The following is a 12,148-nucleotide window of genomic DNA, read 5'->3' as shown; positions in this document are numbered from 1 at the left end:
CTCAGACAGAGACAAACACCTACAAGATCTCTATCATGCATTCCTACAACTACAATACCCACCTGCTGAAGTGAAGAAACAGATTGACAGAGCCAGAAGAGTACCCAGAAGTCACCTACTACAGGACAGGCCCAACAAAGAAAACAACAGAACGCCACTAGCCATCACCTTCAGCCCCCAACTAAAACCTCTCCAACGCATCATCAAGGATCTACAACCTATCCTGAAGGACGAGCCATCGCTCTCTCAGATCTTGGGAGATAGACCAGTCCTTGCTTACAGACAGCCCCCCAATCTGAAGCAAATACTCACCAGCAACCACACACCACACAACAGAACCACTAACCCAGGAACCTATCCTTGCAACAAAGCCCGTTGCCAACTCTGTCCACATATCTATTCAGGGGATACCATCATAGGGCCTAATCACATCAGCCACACTATCAGAGGCTCGTTCACCTGCGCATCTACCAATGTGATATATGCCATCATGTGCCAGCAATGCCCCCTGCCATGTACATTGGCCAAACTGGACAGTCTCTACGTAAAAGAATGAATGGACACAAATCAGACGTCAAGAATTATAACATTCAAAACCAGTTGGAGAACACTTCAATCTCTCTGGTCACTCGATCACAGACCTAAGAGTGGCTATACTTCAACAAAAAGCTTCAAAAACAGACTCCAACGAGAGACTGCTGAATTGGAATTAATTTGCAAACTGGATACAATTAACTTAGGCTTGAATAGAGACTGGGAATGGATGAGTCATTACACAAAGTAAAACTATTTCCCCATGGTATTTCTCCCCCCACACCCCACCCCCCACTGTTCCTCTGATATTCTTGTTAACTGCTGGAATTAGCCTACCTGCTTGTCACCATGGAAGGTTTTCCTCCTTTCCCCCCCCTGCTGTGGGTGATGGCTTATCTTAAGTGATCACTCTCCTTACAGTGTGTATGATAAACCCATTGTTTCATGTTCTCTGTGTGTGTGTATATAAATCTCTCCTCTGTTTTTTCCACCAAATGCATCCGATGAAGTGAGCTGTAGCTCACGAAAGCTTATGCTCTAATAAATTTGTTAGTCTCTAAGGTGCCACAAGTACTCCTTTTCTTTTTATAAAACCTTTTGTCTTTGCTCCTTTTTTTTTCTGCTGGGGATTTTCCACTGCTCTAACTCCACCTTCTGCAGATAACCTGAGGAATACCAGTTTCCCTTAGGCTAAAGCTAGCTCATTGTTCAATAAATTTGTTAGTCTCTAAGGTGCCACAAGTACTCCTTTTCTTTTTTGCGAGTACAGACTAACACGGCTGCTACTCTGAAACTCATTGTTCTAGGGTGCTTCCATTTGAATGAAAGGCCATTCAAGTTAATGACTCTTAATTGTTCTTGTCAAACCACCCTATCCCTTTTCTCAGAGGGATGTGACACAAACCCTGATAGCAAATGATTGATTCAGTATACACTGAAGGAAAGGAATATTTGTGGCACCTTAGAGACTAACAAATTTATTTGATCATAAGCTTTCGTGAGCATCCGATGTAGCTCACGAAAGCTTATGCTCAAATAAATTTGTTAGTCTCTAAGGTGCCACAAGTACTCCTTTTCTTTTTGCAAATACAGACTAACACGGCTGCTACTCTGAAACCTGTCAGTATACACTGAGACATTCACTGAAACAGCAATTTCATAAAATCAATTAGCATTCATAAATTTTACATAGACAAAATTCTGAAATCTTCACATGCAGTCACAGATCTGAGTTAGAACTATAGTACCATTTTATTCCAGGACAACCCCATTACTGCAGCTCTGGGCACATAGGACTGTGAACTCAGCAAGTTTTGAAGGTTCACCTTGGAGGGTGCCTTTTTGGAGGGACCTTTACTGTAATTTTTTCCACTATTAGCCTTCTAAAGCTTGGCCTTTAAATTATTCCTTATGTAACTCTCCTCTCCCTCCCCCTGCCCCCCATTTCCTTCCCAGGTTATTCAGGAGCAGGCAACCCTCATCTGTTGCCAGAGGTAACACATAACTGTGGATGGGGGGGAGAAGGGTGGCACAACTGAAAGATTCTGGGGGGACAAGTGACTACCCCACATATTACCTCTGCATCCAACCCTGTGACTGACCACAGTGGGCAGTCTGTAAAGCAGGCAGTGGGAAGCACTGGGACTCCAGCAGCAGGGAAGAAGAAGCAGTCCCATGTAGCGGGGTCGATGGGAGCTCAGCCAGTCGCCCTGTTGCTGCCTCCCTCCCTGCGTTGTAGAGACACACGGTGAGCGCCACTGTGAAGGGGAGTCACTGCCTCCTTGCTGCTGGGAGGTGGCCTGAGAAATCTGGAGGGGGGGCATGTGACCCCATGTGACTCCCCATACATTGCCTCTGCCAGGTTCCTGGTCACCTTACATCATTAAGGATAATAGAGACCCTGGGGGTCCCAGATGAGATGGAGAATTAGGTGGGAATCCTCTAGTCACCACAGACTCATAGACTTTAAGGTCAGAAGGGACCATCATGATCCTATAGTCTGATCCCCTGCACATTGCTTGGTACAGAACCTCACCCACCCTTCTGCATTACTCCTCTAATTCCTATGAATATTGATAGCTGGTGGTGCCTCTAAGCATATGCTCAAATAAATTTGTTAGTCTCTAAAATGACACAAGTACTCCTTTTCTTTTTGCGAATACAAACTAACATGGCTGCTACTCTGAAATCTCCCGGGACAGGCACAGTATACACCTATGGGTATACCTTGGTTGCCTCCAGGTACACAAATATAAATAATGGCTCTTATGCAGATGATAAACACCCAGAATAAAACCAACACAATTTTATTTAAAAGTTATCCTACCAACATACAATACAAAATGAAACAGACTCATATAGACTCATGTAATATCTACACCAAACAGTAGTGGTGCTGTAATAGCTCAGCTAATGGCAGCAGCTTTCAACAGCAAGTTTCAGCATAAACCTCACCCACACTCTTGGCATTATACCACCCCATTCCTGACTGTGCGCTCTCCCTTAAGTTTACAGTCCTGAGCCCTCTCTTGTGTTGGTGCAGTGGCTGAACAGGAGTTCAAGCCGGCACTCAGTAAGTCCAGCAAAAGCAGTCCAGGTGAAACAAGGAATGAGGCACTTTTGTATTGTGACCAGCTTCGGTTGCACAGTGCTAGGTTGCAGTAATAGTTGTTATATTAGAGAGCCATAGCTCAGGGGTAACTTGTTCTTTACTCAATGGTCTCTAAACCAGATTCAGATCTTCTGCACAACTGACAGTCTTCAGCTTCTGCCCTCAATGCCTAGCTGTGGAGACAGAGACCATGAGCAAGGGATCAGCACTAACAAGTTGTCATCTGTAGTGTAGTCTTAGCCCTGGTCATGTGTCTTCAGCCCGGCAACTCAAACACAGGACTCTGTCTCTGTTTCTCCTTGGCCCAGATCCAAAGAGGAGAAGCAGCTGTCTGTTGCAGTTCCCTACTCACAAAATGGAGGCTGCTGACCCCCTGAAATAGTCTGTGACCCAGGAAGCTTTGTCCAGTCCCAGAGAGTATCCAGGGAGTGCATCATGGGACTTGCAATCCTTCAAAGTCAGCATAAAGTATCTAGAGATTTGTCTAATCAGGGTATCTGTGAAAGGATTCAGAGGCTCCTCAGACAGGTGTGCCTACACTTACATAGTTCATTGGCTTTTATTTGTCCTCTTGGAATTTAATTTGCTAGTTACCCAAATATAATTAGCTAGTTACCCAAATATAATTTGATTTTGGTTAGCTCTTTTTGAAATTGCTCAGATCCTTCTCTAGTCTAATCCAAATGTCATCCAAAAATGTTACATTCTTGTGGATCCCTGGAGCATCCTACCTAAAATTGGCTATTTACTTTCTTACTACTCTTAGCATCCTGACACAACCAGTTTTAATCCATGATGAGACTTCCTTCCTTCCAATGGCTACTAGAGTTCCTCAAGAGGTTCTTGTAAGGTTCTTCATCAAAAGCACTTAATTCTAAATTAACTTAAAACTATCAATTCCTTCTCCTGCATCTCATATTTGATTACCCTGAAAGAGGGCACCTTTGGGTCACTCCATAATCCTAACGTCAATGATTTTTCTTAACTATTTTTCTAGTACTGAGATAATTCTCACTGGTCTGTAATTCCCAGAAACAATCGCAGCTTGTTAGCTCATTGTCAAGATATGGACATTATGTGCCAAATTGTCCTCTACGATGTTTATCCCCAATTGTCCATCTTACATCATATGTGACAAAGTGTATGTTCCATTCTCCAGCCTCATTGGATGTTTTTGGTTTGCTTTTGTTTTTAAAGTTATATTTTTGGCCTGGATAAAATATTTATCCGGATTGTTTGTTTTTTTCTTGCATTTCTATTTGCTTTTGTTAAAGCTGACCTGGACCAAAAGCCTGAATTGGAATACCCTGAACGTTGAGGCATTATGAACACGCATCTAAGTCTGGAGCTAGACTTTGTTACTTGAGCACAACTTTATTTTTTAAATATATTGGGATTTGCACATATTCTATGATATTAGTAAAATATTCATTACTAGAGGCATTACACTGAATATGTGTTCATTCTGTAAGAGATTATTGATTGCTGCTATTTATATTACTTGACTGACACATTCCTCTATTTATGACTTCATAACTGTTTGCGGTTGAGTCAAATCAAAGATCTATGTGAACAAATGAGATACAAGCAGAAGACACTATTTAACCCCTGAGGGGAAAAAATTCCCCTTTAATTCAAATATCCCTAGTAATAAGAAACTGTGAGCTGGATCAGTTGTTCTCAAAGTAAAAATCATGGAAGAAAACTTAGGGGGAGGAAATCACTAAAAGATCTCCTCACAGAATTGTTTGCTGGTTATTGCACTGGGGAATAGCATTTGATCCCCTGTGGGATGAGCTATGGAAGCACGTGCTCAGTGTGGATCCTGGAGGATGGGTTCCGAGGACACCCTCTGCCTCCACTCTGGTCCTTCACTTTCCTGACAATGTGGCTTCAAAGCAGGGCTGGCTCCAGGCACCAGCATTCCAAGCAGGTGCTTGTGGCGGCAGTTAGAAAGGGGCGGCAGTGTTTCCGTGGCAGTGTTTCCTCTGTCCCGCAGGCCATGGCAGCAATTCAGCTGCAGCCTCTCTGTTCCGCCGGCCGCGGCAGCAAATCGGTGGCAGCTTCTCCCTTTTGCCGTTCGCAGCGGCAGTTTTTTTCACTGCTTGGGTCGGCAAAAACTGTAGAGCCGGCGCTGCTTCAAAGAAGCCAGGCTGGCTATTCCACCTGCTGAGCGTAGGAGGTTTCATGGAATATGTTATACCATCTGAGGTTGCAATATTCTTTCTAGGATGTTCCACAGGACAATGTGTGTTTTCTTAGCCCTGCTCCCCAACAATTCACAGGATCCCCACTGCCCACTCTGGACTCTACCCAATATGGAGAGCTTCCAAAGACTCCTGGAAAGTGGATTTGGAGAATAGTGTCATAGGAAAATCCTTCCTCCTACAGGATGGGGCACAGGTGCATACTTGGGGTGCTGGACTTTGGTGGTGTGGTCTGACCCTCTGATAGATCTGACAAGTCCCCATACATGATATGGCCATGTTCTTGTGGATGCTGGAGATCTCCCACTGTATTTTGTTTTTTGTAAGACACACAACATATTTTTCATGGGAACCACAGATTTAACATCAAGCATTATAAAAATCTTCTTCAAGTGTTGAGCTATTAATCTGATATGTTATATTGACCTGATCATATCATATCATACCTGCATCTTGCATTTGTCTACATTTTTCACTACCATTGCTAAGGACTTTTTACTTTGTCAGGTTTGGGATGAAACTCTTGCCAAGTCTGCAGAGGCTTGGGCTGCAACATGCATCTGGGACCATGGACCTTCCTACTTACTGAGATTCCTGGGCCAAAACCTATCTGTAAGAACTGGAAGGTAGGTAGCTGTCATTTTGTAAAATCTTTTATTTTATAAAAAAATTGAGGGCCGTATCCTCAGCTGGTGTCAATTTCAATGGAGCTACACCAATCTGAACCTTTTAGCTACTGCGATGGCAATAACTCAATTTGTTTACAGTTTATACGGATTTTCATCCCATTCCGGAATATGAGAATTACTCATTGGCAAATATTACTGTAACCAAGGATTTCAGGTCTCCACAGAATAGCAGTCTGTGAATAGCTGTACTATGGATGTCAGGCCAAATGTTCTAATATAACAAGTTTTGAAAAATCAACTTTCCCTCCCCCCCACCTATGTCTTTAAATTAATCTAGGTATCGATCCATTCTTCAGCTGGTAAAGCCGTGGTATGATGAAGTGAAAGACTATGCTTTTCCATATCCTCAGGACTGCAACCCTAGATGCCCTCTGAGATGCTATGGACCCATGTGCACACATTATACACAGGTTATATGAGTTCCATTCATCTTTCACCAATCTATAGTTCAAAATTGGTCTTGTCTGTGATGTGTGTGTGTGTGTGTGTGTGTGTGTTTGTGTGTAAAAATAAATAATATTTAATTATTTATTATTAATATTATTTCAATGTTGACTTCACCAAAAGAATAATGATTATTTATTCAGATGGTTTGGGCCACTTCCAACCGTATAGGCTGCGCAGTCCACACATGCCACAATATGAATGTCTGGGGATCTGTGTGGCGACGAGCTGTTTACTTGGTATGCAACTATGCCCCAAAGTGAGTTGCTTTCTTTTCATTCTGTTTACTTTTTTACTTCATGCATGTATGGGTTATTTGATAGGACTGTTTACTCCCTTTTTTCCAGCTAGCATTCCTGTCATGCTTTTGTGCTGGGCCTGCTTCCTCAAACAAATATAATAATTGGAATTATAAAAATGTACTACTTTTGTATATAAACAAACCAAAGGGGAATAAGAAGATGTGTATTTAACAAAAGCACATCTCATAATCTTTTATTATTGTAATGCTCATCCTTTGCATTACTCTTTTCCCCCACCTGTTTCTCCTCATTCCCTTGCTTTGTTAGGGAATCCAGTTCTGCAATCCATACTTATGTTAATTTGCACTTACTGACATGAACTGGCCCATTGTAGACTGGGGCCTTAAACTGTAAGCGCCTCAGGTCTTTTTTTTTTTTTTGTCTATAAACGGACTTGTATGCCTATTGTGCTGTATAAAACAACCCAAATAAATAACAATGAGTTGTACAGGTTTGATTAAGTTTAAATGTCACAGATCCATAAGTGGTAAAGAACAAGGCAGTGAATGAGTGTGAGTAATTTCATTGTCCCAGCTGCCATATACATAAGAAGATAATTTTTAACTGTGTCTCTAAAGAGTTGCAACCCCCAAACAGGTAAATTTTGGTAAAAAAAAACCGCAAAGAAGAAACCACTTCTATTTTGGGAGACAAGAATGCAAGTCCTTTATATTTACTAATGCAATTAATATAAAAAGTAGTAGCAAAGGAACTAGAGGGGGATCAGACAGTAAAACTAGATCTGACTCCAATCTCCATACTTTGGGGATGTTCGGACTGATATTCCAATCAGGTTCCAAATATCATAACTTGAGCCTGTCTTTAAATGCAACCCAGGCATTATAGTGTATGTATGTATCAAAAATTACAAAAACAGAAAGTAATTACAAAATTATTAGGGTACATCATTCATTTCATTCAATTATGGCAAATGAATAAGAGGCATTGTTGAGAACTGCTGAATTATTTGATTCATTATTTGATGCATTATTAACCCTGTAATAATGATATGTTACATTTAGTTTCTTTGTTCTGAAAATCCTGACTTACTTTGCAATCTGTAGAAGAAATCCTGAGGTCCCAACTCAGTTTTTACTAGGCCCTTACTCTATCAAAGTTCTTAGCTCATTGCCACTAAATATGGATGCCAAGGCTTAGAAGGATTTAAAAGGGGGTTAGACTTTTATATGGATAATGAGAACATCAGTAGTTACACTAGATAAGATAAAACAGTGTTTTTAATGAGATATGAGCTATCGTCCTTCAGAGCTTAAGCCAACTATTCACTAACTAGAGATAGGAAGAAACATCCGCTACAGGCAAGTTATCTCAGAACCTAAAGGGTTTCTAACATCTTCCTCTGAAGTATTTTGGGTGAATTCCTGGCTTCAGTTAAGTCAATGAGACCAGTATTTTCATCCCTAGTATTTGGCCCTGTCAGACAAAGGATTTGATATTACAAGGACCACTATTCTGGTCTGGCATGAGAATGCCTATGTCCCTGTTTTGATGTCAGTGGAAATTTGCCTGAAAAGAATGAATGAAACTTGGCAAGGACTTCAAAGTCAGGACCTGTATATCTACATATAGGTCTCACTTCACTAATCACTAAGACATTTGCACTTCTCAGCTACACAACATACCACAAAACTATACAATAGTTGAGGGCAGGAAGAGAAGGACGCTGTAACCATTTTAAATGAGAGGGGTTTTAGAGGTTCAGAGTAACATTATTCAAATTGGAATTTTCCTACTACATCAGCGCTATACCTCCTATTAGCTGATATATACCCTACTATAAACTGGTTGAAAAATATGCCAGGAAGTCCACATTGTCTTGAGTTTCTGATTTCAGAAACAGTGTTAAGAAAGGTTGTTTAAAAATGTGTGTATGGTTTAGACGTAATTAACTGATATACTTAATATACAGCTCTATTAATCACTCATGATACAGTGAATGAAGCCAACATTAAACTTCGCAAAAAGAAAAGGAGTACTTGTGGCTTAGAGACTAACAAATTTATTAGAGCATAAGCTTTCGTGAGCTACAGCTCACTTCAGTAGCTCACGAAAGCTTATGCTCTAATAAATTTGTTAGTCTCTAAGGTGCCACAAGTACTCCTTTTCTTTTTGCGAATACAGACTAACACGGCTGCTACTCTGAAACCTAACATTAAACTTGTGGCACTTCCTCTAAATTACAGTATCTGTTCCCTGCTTGTGCAGTCTGCTGTGCCTGTTTGGAATAGGAATAAGAATGAGTAAAGTATTTGAGAGACTCCTACTTTCTTCCAAGACACAACCCAAAGTTAGGCTTTTTGATCCATCTTTATTAGCTGGGAAGGGGGGAATGAGAAAATGCTTCACAAATAACTGCATTACTCACTGCTGTAGCACATCACACATATATTAGAAGGTTCTTTTCTTAGTGAAATGCAACATTTAAGTAGAAATCTAATTTTACCTTTCTTTCTCCAGTGATCATCCTGTAATCCCAGAGTCAATAGTGATGGGTCAATCTCTAAAAGTTTAGAGCTTTGTATAAGCATCTGGAAGCCTGGATGCTTATTCAGGTGACTCATTTGAGACCTCCCCACTCCTCATGCTTGCCTCTGCAGCCTGCTAGCTACCTGTATTCTCGGTCCTCTAGCAGAAACTACGTACCCAAAACTCCAGACAAATCCCTGGGTCCTCATGAAAGCTCAATAGACCCCGACTTCATCTTTCAGTGAAACTTTCCAACCATCTCACAGTTCCTGCACTCTTTCTACATGCCTTTGTGACTAGTCCTTCATTTTCCCAGTTCCTTTGAGCAAACCATCATGAGTTCACACTCAATACCCAGCAAAATGGATCCCAGATCAGCTAAACCCTATAACAAGATCCTCAAAAGACCCACTCCCATCTTGAAAATAAACATTACAAATATACAATCAATGAAAGTTTTAAAACTTTGCAACAACATTGTGACACTAATATCTTATTAACAGGAGCCCTCTGGTTTCTCTTTCTAGAGAGCAAAGATGCAAAAGTCATTCCGAAAATAGTGTCTGTCAACAATGCAATATGAAAATATTTTATAAATACATGGTGGGCAATCCATCACCCAAACTTAGTTTGCACTTATTAACGGATATTTTTTCTTAAGTTACTAAAAATATGTATTACTTTATATTTTCAGGGGCAACTGGATTGGAGAAGCGCCATATAAAGTAGGAGTCCCGTGTTCCGCTTGCCCTCCTAGTTATGGAGCGGCTTGTACTGACAATCTTTGTTTTCCAGGAATAACATCAAACTACTTATATTGGTTTAAATAAGTTAACACAGGTTTACATTATTTTTAAATAATATGGCTGAGAAACAAAAGCTTGTATATTGAATTTTGCACATATTATATATATATATATATATATATATATATATATATATATATATACACCCTTGTTTTTTTTATATGCTTTTGTATAATTAGCTTTCAGAGTACAGTATAGATTCATTTTTATCTCTTTGGAATGTATAACTATAATTCTCCATTTCAGGCCATGATCATGTAGAGAAGGATAATCTTATAGCATCTTAAGAAAGTATAACTTCCTAAAGAATAGGAGTACTTGTGGCACCTTAGAGACTAACAAATTTATTTGAGTGTAAGCTTTCGTGAGCTACAGCTCACTTCATTGGATGCATTCATGAAGTGAGCTGTAGCTCACGAAAGCTTATGCTCAAATAAATTTTTAGTCCCTAAGGTGCCACAAGTACTCCTTTTCTTTTTGCAAATACAGACTAATATGGCTGCTACTCTGATTCCTAAAGAATATGTTCTGTTTGATATTAAAAGCAAATTGAAAAAGGCACTGTCAACTTAAGTCTAAAATGTGACCCTTCCCTTTGAAATTATAGATATAGGGTCACTGGCAACTACACCATTGCCCTCATCTTGCAAATGGTTACTCCCATTTGCACTTATGCTTACTCCTGCATAGTCAATGGGACTCTGAGCAAGAGAAAACATATGTGCAGGAGGAACTCCAGCATTCAGCCTTATGTTAGCTCCCCCATACACAACAGTGATTAACGTAAAGGTATTTCAAGAGTTCCACACACCGCTGCAGCTATCATCAATGATACCTGTGTGGAGATAGAGAAGTAAAGAATAGAAAACCATCCTGGCCCTTGTACCACTAAGAAATATGATGGAACTGCAAGTGTTCACCAACCTGACTAAAGCTTTGTCTAAACTAGAAAGTTTTATCACTTTAACTATACTGTATAGTTAACATTGTAGAACTCCATTAGTGTGGATGCAGTTATATCAGTGTAAAGGCACTTTTTACCATTATAACTATTCCATATAGGAAGGGGAATAACTATATTGGCATAAAACACCTTTATACGAGTATATCTGTATCCATACTAGGGCTTTTACCTTATAAATATGTCAATTACAAAAAAAAAAGATCACATTCCTAGCTGAAATAGTCCCGTAGGTAATACTTCCAATTAGGCCTAAGTGTTGCACAATTTTGACTAACGGATATCCCAAATAAAAAGCACAAAGTGAAAATGGAATTTTTATTTAAAAAACGGAGGAAAATTTTTTAACAGTATGCAACAAAAAAAAAACAGAATCTGTAAAACAGTTGACAGAGAGCTTTACACAATCTGGTGAGGCTATTGCCTGAAAAGTATCTTTATAAACCAGGGAAGAAATATGTATTTATTCTCCCCAAAAAAGCAAACTTCTTATGGGAGCTAAGTAGAAAATTTATGGAAAAAGGGACTACAGCTGAAACTAGAACACTGTATATAGGTACAGATAGCTTTCCTGAATGGTATGCATAACAGACCAGGGTCCAAATTCTGCCCTCAGATACATGTGTGCAACTGTCATTGAAGTGACTGAGAGTTGTACCTTTATATTGCAAAGCAGAATTTTGCTCATGATGACAAGGGAATACAAGTGATTAGTTGTTTACAATTTCCCACATTTCCACTCTGTCTGGCACAGATATGTTGGGAGCCAACAGCTCCAATGAGCTTTGGAACAGCCAGATTCAGTAGAACAATTAGAGTGGTATAGTATAGCTTCACCAGAATCAATCATATATATGCATTTTATTTTAAATCAAAGATGTCCTCTTCCGAAGGCTGGTTAAGAAAGTCTGCCACCAGAGTACAGGATAACTTTACTAAAATTACAAATATGGGAATAATTTACATATAGTCAACCCTATTGCCAAAGGGATTAATTATATGGACAGAATGAGTGTTTTAGTATATGGCAAATTATCACACTTCAGATATCTATGATTTGACACTAACCCAGAGAAAGTAATTTATTGTACTGTAGCTCTTCAAGCA

General features: G+C 39.8%; 1 protein-coding gene across 1 annotated transcript in view; it reads left to right on the top strand.

Moving 5' to 3' along the window:
- PI15 (peptidase inhibitor 15) overlaps positions 1-10,458 on the top strand; it is a 28,962-nt gene extending 18,504 nt beyond the window's left edge. The window contains exons 3-6 of the mRNA XM_038392425.2: positions 5,860-5,978; positions 6,319-6,451; positions 6,629-6,744; positions 9,969-10,458. Of these exons, the coding sequence (XP_038248353.1) occupies positions 5,860-5,978; positions 6,319-6,451; positions 6,629-6,744; positions 9,969-10,104 (504 nt within the window). The 3' untranslated portion in view covers positions 10,105-10,458. The remainder of the gene's footprint in view (positions 1-5,859; positions 5,979-6,318; positions 6,452-6,628; positions 6,745-9,968) is intronic.
- Positions 10,459-12,148: the final 1,690 nt, after the last annotated feature.

Source organism: Dermochelys coriacea, chromosome 2 (assembly GCF_009764565.3).
Source record: "Dermochelys coriacea isolate rDerCor1 chromosome 2, rDerCor1.pri.v4, whole genome shotgun sequence".
Taxonomy (NCBI): Eukaryota; Metazoa; Chordata; order Testudines; family Dermochelyidae; genus Dermochelys; species Dermochelys coriacea.
This window is presented reverse-complemented; position numbering and strand designations above follow the sequence as displayed.